This window comes from Hordeum vulgare, chromosome 3H, assembly GCF_904849725.1.
Source record: "Hordeum vulgare subsp. vulgare chromosome 3H, MorexV3_pseudomolecules_assembly, whole genome shotgun sequence".
NCBI classification, from domain to species: Eukaryota; Viridiplantae; Streptophyta; class Magnoliopsida; order Poales; family Poaceae; genus Hordeum; species Hordeum vulgare.
In genome coordinates, this window is record NC_058520.1 from 28,514,190 (window position 1) to 28,526,764 (window position 12,575).

The 12,575-nt window shown below is 44.0% G+C and overlaps 1 protein-coding gene and 1 pseudogene across 2 annotated transcripts; both read right to left on the minus strand.

Annotated features, from left to right (window-relative positions):
• Positions 1-1,488: 1,488 nt before the first annotated feature.
• LOC123442752 lies at positions 1,489-6,599 on the minus strand. 2 transcript variants are annotated; one of them, XR_006630520.1, is made up of 4 exons: positions 5,416-6,599; positions 4,588-5,098; positions 1,863-3,474; positions 1,489-1,736 (listed from the first exon to the last, which is right to left on the minus strand). XR_006630520.1 is itself a non-coding variant. In XM_045118883.1 (3 exons), exons 1-3 carry the CDS (start codon positions 6,470-6,472, stop codon positions 2,070-2,072), a joined length of 2,973 nt encoding a protein of 990 aa, XP_044974818.1. In that variant the 5' UTR covers positions 6,473-6,599; the 3' UTR covers positions 1,489-2,069. The 2 variants fall into 2 exon arrangements, 1 of the variants encoding a protein (XP_044974818.1); XM_045118883.1 differs by having other exon boundaries at positions 1,489-3,474.
• A 386-nt stretch (positions 6,600-6,985) lies between these two features.
• Positions 6,986-12,575, minus strand: part of LOC123441425 — a 68,316-nt pseudogene continuing 62,726 nt past the window's right edge.

Genomic DNA, 12,575 nt, shown 5'->3' on the forward strand with positions numbered 1-12,575 from the left:
GCACATGAAAAGAGAAAAGGAAAACGATTACCAAGACTTATTCAGTAGCATGCCTGTAACTCGTTGATTTCTGGACCATCATAAAGAACACCAAATTTACCATCATAAAGAACCCAGCATAATAACACATTAAAGGCCAGATTTCTGGACTTGACTAAGTACTGCTGGTGTTATTGCTACACTACATCTCATGAAACAAGTATTGAGCATGTAGCACGTACATGCATGATGATACTTGTCACCTACTTCTCCCTAGACAGTTAGCACTGATATATCTAGAACTAAGCCCTCACAAATACTCCCTCCGTCCCAAAGTGACTCAAACTTGGTACAACTTTAACACTTATTTTGGGATGGAGGGAGTAATTCATACATCAACCCAATACCAAATGTCAAGGGATTCATTTCATAGATCATATATCCAAGCAACCACATTATAAGACTCGACGATACTTTTTAGTTTGCTCAGTCTGTCATCTGCTAGACACTACTCGATCATCCAGTTACAGGGCGACACTAGAAAAACTATCTAGCAGGTAGTTAAAAAGATGAGGATCCCTGGAATAAACTTGCTATGTCCATTGTCCAGTAGTCAACCTATTCAACAAAAGCAAATAAAGAAGGCAAAAAAGGCATCAAGTTTATAACTACAAAACTGACATGGTTGCACACTATTGTAACTTGTTAACAGTGAACAAAATCCTATCAAGAATCTAGTCCAATGGACAATGGAATAGGCTATATGGCACAAAAACATATCTCGACATCTATCAAGACTGGGTTTCTGGACATGGGTAAGTATTTCTGGTGTTCACTCTAACCAAGTCCACAGCATAAATCCTTACCTCTTCTACACACAAAGGAGCTTTTAAAGTTAGCATGGCCTGTCCCCTCCCAAACATGTTCCAAATTCCAATGGCAACCACCTTTCAAGAAACCTGCACATGTTTTTCCAACCACAGGACCAATCATAGCAGGTGAGCAGTAACTAGCAAAGTTACTCTTTGCAGAGGATAGGTGCTTCCGAAACAAACAAACATATATGCAAGTGCGAAAAGAAGACAAGGAATGATAATATTTGAAGACATGCTGCTTATCTCTGGAACTATCAAGGGAACACCCTGGAGTAAATGTTCCGACTTTATCAACAATTGCCTCACATCAGTCACAGACAATGCCTTCTCAAGCGAGCCCCTGTCACTCAGGAAAGGGGGAAAAGGAAAAAGGAAAAGGGAAGGAAAAAAGAAAAATCATGAATGCAATGGCACAAACTCAAGACATGTATTTTAGGCAGACTTGGTGAGAATTGAGCAGCACACAAAATAACAAATAAATTTTACAGCACAATTGTCTACATTCATCAGGAGTAAACAACCAATGAACTTATTTGTAACAAACAGATCAATTAAGCTGCTGAACTTCTTGAAGCATAAGATCATTACTGATAAAAGATGCACATGAGGGAATCATACGCAAAGACACAGCACATAAATGCAAACTCAATCAGAATATGTTCACAGTATGTAAATAAACATCTCTCAATCAGAATATGTTCACAGTATGTAGATAAACATCTCGGACCATTGCACCAGCCAAAGCATGCCAACTGAAATGTAGCATAGCCTAGAGACAAGTTGTTTAATCTTTCATAATGGACTTTACTTGAGTATGGATAAGTGCGCACTCCCTTGAATCTTCAATTCACACCGCAGAATCAGCTCCAACTCTTCACAAGCCTGCAACGACAAATATATATGGTTGGTTTGACCTCACTGTGCTAAATCACCTTACAATCTCCAGTGTTACATTTAAAAGTTTACTCCAAGGAGCAAATCTCCATCAATTAAGTTAACGAGGAATACATTTTTATAGATCAGATGAACACTCTGGTCGACACTGAAGCTCTCCAAAAGATCTTCATATCCTGCAAATAAAACTCCTAAATCAGAGAGGAGATAACAAACACCAGTTCAGCTATGCATCCATTGTATGAGTACACTCTGCAATCAGCCAACTGAACGATGTGGCAGGTACTGGTTAATATCACATGTCAGACTCTTCAGTGCCCCTTAAGCGCCATCTCCTTCAAGTCCATGTTGCCCATTAATGTCGGACACGGTAGAGCAGATATCTTCCTTGCCTTTCTGCTTTGATGCAGGCAATATTGCATCTGCTGAGGATTTATCTGTACCAGTTTCATCCGCAAATTTCTGGTCTTCCTGGATGACCAGATCTGCTTCTCCTAATGAAGCATTCCGCAGCCTAACTTCAGTGTCATGCTTGAAGCCATCAGAGTCCAAACCAGTTTCCGACTGATTAATAATCCTATCAGGAGAGCTCCCCTTATGAACTTTCTTTTTATCTGAAGACAGGGGATCATCAAGGGAAGAATTGTCTTTCCTAGCTCTTCTAGCACCCTCTTCTGATTTCTTTGATTCATGCTGGTCAGTACCATCCCTATGGTATTTTTCCCTGGAATGCCTTGAACTTCTATGGGACCGTGAAGATGAATGACGAGAACTTTTATCTCTAGAATGTTTCGATTCATCTTCTCTGTGTTTTCTGTCCTTTCGAGAAGAATCGGCTCTGTCATACTTCTTGTCATCTGTCTTCATCTTAGTATTCCTACTTGTGTCATGTTTCTGGATATTATAATCATCCTCTCCCAAGCTTCTCTTCTCATATTTTGACCTTGGAGAATCCACATCCTCAATACCGTCTTCATTCTTCCTCTTTTCATGCTCCACAGCAGCAGCAGCAGCATCATGTCTGGATTTCTTGTGATTGCCATTATCAATATCAAGCAATTCATCTTCAGATACAGATGAACTCCTTTTATGAGCAACAACAGAAGTGTCTGCATTCTTATCTTCCACAGCATCCTTTACAGACCTTTCATCTTTGCCACCTCTATTACTTCTATCAGATCTTTTTTTGTCATCCTGCACCTCGGAATTTTTTACATTCTTCTTATCACTGCTACGATGATGCTTTCTCTCCTGAGATCTGGATCTTGAATGCCTGCTACGATGAGAAGAACGCTGCTCACGTGTTGGTGATGATTTGCTTCCTTTATGATGCCTTGGTGACCTTGAACCAGCACGAGCTGCCCTTCTTGATTTCGATGGGCTTAAACTTTCTTCCCGTTGCCGCTTCGGTGACCGAGAATCAGCTCTTGATGGCTTCTTAGACCTTGGGCTTATACTTCTGCTCCTGTTCCTCCTTGAACTAGATGAATAATGATCACGAGACTGGTCACTCTCTCTTCTCCCAGACCTGCTATACTTGTCCCTATCATCCCTATATGACCGGTCACTGCCATACTTTGAGTAGTGAGATCTTGACGGAGATCGTGATCGGTGATCTCGGGGGCGTCTAACTGGCGGAGAGTAAGAGCGGTCCCGCCTACTCCGACGGTACTTGATAGGTGATCTTGACCGAGACTTGGATCTACGAGAAGGGGGTGATGGAGATCTGTAAAGCAAATAACGAACTGGTCAGGATTACTTCTGCAGTTAAACCCAAAGAAATGATGTTGTTGATAGTCCTATTCTCAGATCTCGCATTCTATTTCACATGCTTCACAAAACCATAGATGCATAAACGGACATGGTGAAATGCATGCCAAATAACAAACCATGCCATTTGAAACTGAAGCTATATCTTCAAAACAAAGCACGTGTCTCTATCTTTCCTACTTATAAATGTTGGAGTTGGTGGTGAGTTCACATGTGGGACCAACAATCTTCATCAACAAACAAATGCACCCCTACCCATATTGAGAATAGCAACCTTCCATGAACATAAATAAACAAATGTATTTGTGCTCACATGTGGGACGAAACACAAATAAACAATACACTACTATTCATGTGAGACTAACACTTGGGACACAAATAACAAATGCAGAAATGCGACTCCAACTCAATATAATGCTCTTGTTTTTCTTTTTCTTTTTTTCCCAGCCAAGTTATTTCAGTTATATATCACAGAACAAGAGAGTGAACAGATTGTAATTAGAAAACGATGATAGACCTTATCCTTCTACCGGATCCACGACCTTGTGCAGTACCATTGTCTATTCTCATATGTTTCAACATTCGAAATGTTGTGTTTGTAAAGGATCATGGTCACTTCAGATTCTCCAATGCCCGACGCATGATTTTTTGTGGTATTTTTTATCTTTCCAATAGTGAACTGCGAGCAAATTCCGCATGGCGCCACCGTATTTTAACAATTTTCTAAGTCAGTGACCCAACTCCTCGTACTTTATAGTTTCGTAGCAACACACGGGCATTGTGCTAGTCTCTTAAAAAATAAAGCATGAATAGGTCTAATAAAAACTAGAAGATCCTTTTCCACACAGACAACAACTAAAAGAACTGTCCAGATAAAACGTGCTTCTAATCTCATCTTGTAATGTACTCCCTCCGTCCCAAAATAAGTGGCTTTACTTTGTACTAACTTCAATACAAAATTAGTACAAAATTGAGTCACTTAATTTGGGACAGAGGGAGTATAAAGTAGACCAAAATTAGCAAGAAGAACAATCTGTTACCAAAATAATGAAAAAGATCAAAACATTACCTTGACTTCTCTTTGGCATCCTTTTCTTCCGCGCTTTCCCCACCAAAGCCCTCTGCTTTCAACTTCCTGCTTATCTCAGCAGCACGTGCAGCTGCTGCATCAGTGGCATTTTTCATGGTGGCTGCACGTACAGCGGCCTGCTGAGCAGCTATTGACGTCTGCATCAACAGTGACTGCTGGAATTGCATCTGTTGCATCTGAACAGCTTGCTGCATCATCATAGGTAAATTGCTATTTGCAATACTAGTTTTTTGAGGAAGAGATTTAGCCATCTCAACATTCAAGGGGCGACCACCAACATCCACGTTACTGAGGGCCAATGCCGCAGTTGCTTCTTCTGGTTTGGAGTACTCCACATAAGCAATATGCTTCGATTCTGTGATAGTACAATCAACAACTTTGCCACAGTACCCAAATAGCTGCTTAATGTTCTCCACTGTAAGAACTGGGCTCAGGTTGCTAATCTGAACAATTTTCTTCAGAGCCTCAGCTTTCTCGGCTTCCGTCATACCTACAAGGACTCAAGATGCAGGTGAGCAACATGACTAAAAAAATAAGTGCATGAAATCATTCATAAGAGCATACAGTATACAATAAACCTTAAGGCATAGTCATGCTAAATAATACTTACAAAATAGCGTCAAGATTTTTTAACTGAACTTGCTACATAGGCACGCAGTGTAATTTAAGAACCTTAGATTATACAGAGAGCATTAGAGGCTTGCGACCTAACATGTCTTCATTATTGATTCGGCAATTTTTAACCCTACTAATTCAACAATGAAGCGCACATGTTATGAGAATTCCTTAAGAATTGGCAGGTATTACCTGATGAAGCCTGCTCTGCAGCTTTGGAATCTGCTTGCATCTTAGCAGCATGTGCCTGAAGAGCCTGAGCAGCCATGATAGCTTGAGCGGCTGCCATGGCTGCAGCTGAGGGTGCCATGGGAGCATGGCTGAGCGCACCCATGGACGTAGTGGCAGCCATGACAGACACGAGCAGCTGCTGTGGCGGGTGGCTGAACTTGCAGCCCGTTCCCTTGGTGCACTTCCCATTGATGTGCTCCCTGCATATCTCCCCCAGCGAGGCACCAACGCCTGGCAGGACGACACCACCAGAAGCGCCAGAGGAGGCACCCGGGATGAGGCCGAGCAAGCCTGGGAAGGAACCGGGCATGGAGCCAGCGTAGTTTGGCATGTTAGGCATGGTCTGGTTGAGCATATTAGGGTAGGCGGATGAGGAGGAAGGGTACGCGGACGAAGTGGTGGGGAAAGCTGCGGCGGCGGAGGCGGCCGTGGCCACGCTGAAGAAGACGGGGAAGGGGCTCCCCATGATGGGCGAGCCGTCGAGCTCGATGTGGACCATGTAATTGCCGCGCTTGGGGACGGCATAGGTGACGCCGTAAGATCCGTCGCCGTTGTCCCGGACGCCGCCATCTAGGTCGTCGCCACCGACGCCAGCCGCGGGGCAGATGCGGACGCGTACGCGGGCGCCGCCTACGGAGACCCTCCGCCCGTCGCGGTCCTTCCCGACGACGGTGAAGGTGGCGGGCGCGCCCGCGGAGCCACCGGCGATGCCGGGGCCCGCGGCAGAGGACTTAGAGGGGTCGACGGGGCCGGGAGGCGCGCGGGGGCGGTCGTCGTCGGAGTCGGAGTCGGATTCGGGGTCGGGGCGGAAGGCGGGCTCGGCGGGCTCGGCGGGGGAGGAGGGCCCGTCGTGGCCCTCCGGGTCGGCGTCCTGGGGGGACTGGTCGGCGTGGGCGGTCGCGGAGAGGGCCTTGAAGGTGGCGTCGAAGGCGGCCTTGGCGGCGGCGGCGGTGTCGGCCTCGGACTTGAGCTTGGCCTCCTCGGCCTGGCGGACCCAGATGGGCTTGGGCGCCGCCATGGGGAGCGAGATGCGAGATCTCGGCGACGGCGGAGCTACGGTAGCTTCCTAGGGTTTGGCTCTTGGCTTTGGCTTGGCTTCGCGGAGAGGAGATGCGGGGAGGAGCAGATTGGATGCCGGGATAGATTAGGACGAGGGGAATCAGAGGACGACGGTGATACTGCCACCGCCTTCTTGGGCCTATGTGGGCTCTGCCTTGCACCTTCTTGGGCTTACACTGGCCTTCCTTTCCGATCAGGGGCAACCAAGATTAGATAACCAGGACGTGATCATGATTGTCTCAAAAAAAAAAAAAAAAAGGACATGATCATGGAAGTGGGGTGAGAATTCAAATCCGTTATTATCTCAATCAGTATATTTTTTCCTTCTTTCGCCCGGGAAGCACAAGGCCTTGCTTGTGGGTCCAGATCGAGCAAGACTACGTCCTATCCATCTACGCCTCTTAAAACACAATATGTGTTGCAAAAGCGCGACTATAGCCCCTATAATCTCCAACTCCTCATTTTTATGCAATTATGAAATGACCAAATTTGATGGATTTATAGCAGCATTCAAGTAAATACTAATTGAGATCATAGAAACCATGACCTTGTGATATAACACCTGATTCCAAATCAGTTAATGCTATAACTATAAATAAGGGACCAACCGACCAAGGTCTCCTTTGAATAGTTCGGAAATTGCATAGTCCAAACGAACCTATTTAAATATTTACTAGATTGTGATTGGTCATCATATTAGCAAATAAACATATTCCTAAGCTTAATACACGAAGACAGTAAAAGATTAGCTCAAGAGTACTAAGAAAGTGCTAACGGTAGTGGGACTCCTGCATGTAATAACAAGCTAAAAATGAAAATCGTGTCTTTGAAATCCAACTACCGTAATCGCTATAAAAATGAAAAATGGAAGAGCCATAATGATAAAGTGACTTGTCATTGTGAAGCTAATCATACCACCATACTCTGCAGATTGCGACATAATGAAAAAGTAAAATTGACTGAGATGTAACGGAAAAGATTTTGTTTCACATTTCTAGAAAGACCACATATTTATTTGTAGGTTTAACATCAAATCATAAATAAGCCTGACCAAGGATTGTCATGCATTTGCCACTGACTTTCCACCTCCCTTTTTCATAACAGCAAAATACAAAAGTACGGCCAAACCGAGAGTGAGCAGCATAGACAAGGATGGATTTGTAAATGAAAAGTAATGGTTGGCTATATTCAAATCAATTATTGGTTTACTCGCAAATTGGTCGAGCGGGCTCTCCAGAACATTTTGGACTGGAGCAACCTTAAAGGCCTCAACAACTGACTGGGGGCAACACCCTTAAATGAATTTATGGATCGCTTATTTGGCTACCTGACAGTGCGACTTTCCACATTTCTTCCCAAACATGAGTCACACCTCTCTCCCAAGTGAGTCCTTGAGCCTTAAAAAATAAATATGCGAAAGTTTCCTGAAGACTCCGGGAATCAGGGCCTAAAAACTGATCACATAAGTCAGAAACATCACATCCGGGTGGCAAAACCATTTATCACTTCCATAGGTACAAATCTATTAAGTTTTAAAATTCAGAAAACTAAGGCTCGTTAATCTCGCAAATGCCATACATTCTGAAAAGTTGGTCAATCGGGGCGGGCAGCTCCACCCCGTCGTATAGATGCCGGAAAACGAAATTCGGGTTTAACTCAAGATGGGTAAAACCTCTACTATAAGAATGGATGTGAGGGACTAACTTGTATCTGCTCGTTTTGTAGGGCAACTCAATCCTTTTGAAAGGGTTGCTCTAATGTTTCCTTTTCTTGTAGATAGTTGTACTAGTGGCATTCTATACACCAAATATTCTATACATTGAATATTCTTGAAAAGTTGAAAGTGTGTGTGAGTCTATCAACTACGTTACATAATGAATTGTATAAAGGTTACATAATGAATTGAATAAAGAAATGAAGGAGAACTAGTAAAGTAAACATGCACACGCCGTGAATTCACCTAGGTTGGGGTTGAGAAGCTCGTACAATTCATATATATTACCTGGTCGTTGAATCTAATATAAATTCAGTGGTGGGAGGGGTATCCCTTTTTTTGAATACATAGGAGGGGTATCCTTATTATCTTTAGCAACATATTTTAAACAATAATAGGGTTAACATGTTTATTAACAATAGTTTCTCTAACAATTTCAAGTTCACTGACCAGATCAACATATGTGTAATCACAATCAAAAATAGTTCCCAAAGGAATATAATCGCAATCATGAATAGTTCTCTAAATCATGTTCCCGTATATTAGATACCGTGTGAATTTTTTTATATATCGAACACCATGTGAAATGAAAAGACTTGTATCGAATAAATAGGCACCCCCCCCCCCCGGGTATGACCTCGCTCAATGTTCATTTGGTTCAGCTCACATGCCACCGTCCATAGTCTAAATTGGATACCGTGTGAAGCGCTACTTTCCACATTTCTTGACAAACATGAGTGAGACCTCTCTCCCAAGTGAGGCTTCCTTGAGCCTTAAAAAATAATTCTGCGGAAGTTTCCTGAATAATAGGGGAATCAGGGCCTAAATCTGATCACAAAAGTCGAAAACATCATATCCACGTGGCAAAACCATTTATCACTTCCGTAAGTACAAATCTATTACATTTTAAATTTCAGAAAACAAAGGCTCTTTATTCTGACCATTGCCATGCATTCTGAAAAAGGTGGTCAATCGGGGCGGGCAGCTCCACCCCGTCATATAGATGCCGGGAAACTAAACTCGGATTTAACTCAAGATGGGTAAAATCTCTGTTATAAGAATGGACGTGAGGGACTAATTTGAATTTGTTCATTTTGTAGGCTAACTCCAGCCTTTTGAAAGGGTTGCTTTATCGTTTTCTTTTCTTGTAGATAGTTGTACTAGTGGCAATTCTAGACAACAGATATTCTATAAGGACCCGGTTGACTACGTTGGTTCGTCTGCTTCACAGGGTCGTTCTTCTTCCAAGCGGGATCACAGGCAAGATGATCATTTCCCTAGATACCATTACTATCATTGCCATGCTAGTTGTATCATTTCTTTCGCTATGTCTCGTTGCCTACCACCTGTTAAATATTAGCCTCTCAACATTGCCATGAAACCTTCAACCTTCTACAACCTAGCAAACCACAGATTGGCTATGTTACCGCTTGCTTAACCAATGGATAGCGTTGCTAGTTGCATGTGCAGTTGCTGCCATGTGATAACATGGGTTGCTTGTTATATCATCCTATTAATTAATGCTATTTAATTTAATGCACCTATATACTTGGTAAAAGGTGGAAGGCTCGGCCTTCTAGACCAGTGTTTTGTTTCACCTTTGTCACCTTAGTTTCGGCTACTGGTGTTATGTTCCATAAATGAGCACTCCTAACATGCTTGGGGTTGTTATGGGGACCCCCTAGATTCTCGTTTTGGGATAAAGCTCTTCTGGCAAGGCCCAACGTTGGTACTATATTTGCCAAACATAATAATTCTGATAATACTAAAAACATAGGGCGTCATTAACCCGAGGAGTAATTCAACATAATAAAGGGGGCAGTGCTGATGGTGTTGGTCTCAAACTAGAGCACCGTGCGGGCTACCTGGGGAAACCCGAGATACCGTACGCTTCGCTTATCCGTTATGTCCTAAGAACGAGATACGCGGCTCCTATCGGGATCGTCGACACGCCGGGTGGCCTTGCTGGACTTGTTTTACCTTTCTCGAGCGTCTTGTGCGAGGGATTCTGAGGATACTTTGGTCTATCTCGAGGTTGAGGTTTTTCAATAGGAAACCTATGAGATCACGGGCTATCCCTGATCGAGGTCATTCCGGCGCAGCGTGTGGTAGTTTGTGATGGACTAGTTGAAGCACCCCTGTAGGGTTAAATCTTTCGGAAAGCCGTGCCCGCGGTTATGTGGCAATGTGGAAACTTTGTTTATCATCCGGTTCTAGATAACTTGAAGTTAGCTTAATTAAAACTTGCCAACTGAGTGCGTAACCGTGACTGTCTCTTTCGTGAGCTCATTCTCCGATCGAGGACACAGTGGGGTTATGTCTGACGTAAGTAGGTGTTCAAGATTTTTCATTTGATCATCAGTAGTTCACGTCCAATTATGCGTAGATCTTCCCCTCTTATTCTTGTACTCGTAAGTTATGTTGGGAAACATTGCATGGGAAACAAAAAATTTCCTACGCACACGAAGACCTATCATGGTGATGTCCATCTACGAGAGGAGATTTGGAACTACGTACCCTTGTAGATTGCACAACAGGAAGCGTTAAGAAACGCGGTTGATGTAGTGGAACGTCCTCACGTCCCTCGATCAGCCCCGCGAACCGTCCCACGAACCGTCCCGCGATCCATCCCACGATCCGCTCCGATCTAGTGCTGAACGGACGACACCTCCGCGTTCAGCACACGTACAGCTCGACGATGATCTCGGCCTTCTTGATCCAGCAAGCAAGATAGAGAAATAGATGAGTTCTCCGGCAGCGTGATGGCGCTTCGGTGGTGGTGAAGGATCTACTCCTGCAGGGCTCCGCCCGAGCTCCGCAGAAATACGATCTAGAGGTAAAACTATGGTGTCTAGATCTGAGTTGCACGTGGCAAAAGTTGTCTCAAATCAGCCCTAAAATCACCAGTATATATAGGAGGTAGGGGGAGGGACTTGCCTTGAGGGTCAAGCCCCCAAGGTGCGCCAGCCAAGAGGAGGAGTAGGACTCCTACTCCAATCCTACTCAAAATAGGATTGGAAAGTGGAGTCCGTCCCTTCCTTCCCACCTTTTTTTTCTTTGGTTTTCTCTCTATGGCACATAGGCCTTATTGGGCTGTCCCACCAGCCCACTAAGGGCTGGTGCGCCACCCATAAGTCCTTCGGGCTTCCCCCAGGAGGGTTGCCCCCCTCTCGGTGAACTTCCGGAACCCATTCGTCACTCCCGGTACATTCCCGGTAATGCCTGAAAACTTTCCGGTAACCAAATGAAGTCATCCTATATATCAATCTTCGTCTCTGGACCATTCCGGAAACCCTCGTTACGTCCGTGATCTCATCCGAGACTCCGAACAACATTCGGTAACCATGCATATAACTCAACTATACTAAAACATCGTCGAGCCTTAAGTGTGCAGACCCTGCGGGTTCGAGAACTATGTAGACATGCCCCGGGGTACTCCTCGGTCAATATCCAATAGCGGGACCTGGATGCCCATATTGGATCCTACATATTCTCCGAAGATCTTATCGGTTGAACCTCGGTGTCAAGGATTCATATAATCCCGTATGTCATTCCCTTTGTCCTTCGGTATGTTACTTGCGTGAGATTCTATCGTCGGTATCCGCATACCTATTTCAATCTCGTTACCGGCAAGTCTCTTTACTCGTTCCGTAGTACAAGATCTCGTGACTTACACTTAGTCACATTGCTTGCAAGGCTTGTGTGTGATGTTGAATTACCGAGTGGGCCCCGAGATACCTCTCCGTCACACGGAGTGACAAATCCCAGTCTTGATCCATACTAACTCAGCGAACACCTTCGGAGATACCTGTAGAGCACCTTTATAGTCACCCAGTTACGTTGTGACGTTTGATACACACAAGGCATTCCTCCGGTGCTAGTGAGTTATACGATCTCATGGTCATAGGAACAAATACATGACACGTAGAAAACTATAGCAATAAAACGACACGATCAATATGCTACGTTCATAGTTTGGGTCTAGTCCATCACATGTTTCTCCTAATGATGTGATCCAGTTATCAAGCAACAACACTTTGCACATAGTCAGAAAACCTTGACTATCCTTGATCAACTGGCTAGCCAACTAGAGGCTTGCTAGGGACATTGTAATGTCTATGTATCCACACATGTATCTATGTTTTCATTCAATACAATTATAGCATGGATAATAAACGATTATCTTTAAACAGGAAATATAATAATAACTATTTATCATTGCCTCTAGGGCATATTTCCAACAGTCTCCCACTTGCACTAGAGTCAATAATGTAGTCCTCACATCGCCATGCGACTTACATTGTAATAAATCGAACACCCATACAGTTCTGGTGTTGATCAGTTTTGC

What these genes read in the sequence shown, in the direction of transcription:
- LOC123442752 (XM_045118883.1), bottom strand. Translation starts at nt 6,472, where the DNA reads ATGGCGGCGCCCAAGCCCATCTGGGTCCGCCAGGCCGAGGAGGCCAAG. An exon ending in TGCAGAGCAGGCTTCATCAG is followed by an intron (nt 5,099 to 5,415) that starts GTAATACCTGCC and finishes GAGTCCTTGTAG; the next exon opens with GTATGACGGAAGCCGAGAAA. An exon ending in GATGCCAAAGAGAAGTCAAG is followed by an intron (nt 3,475 to 4,587) that starts GTAATGTTTTGA and finishes TTTGCTTTACAG; the next exon opens with ATCTCCATCACCCCCTTCTC.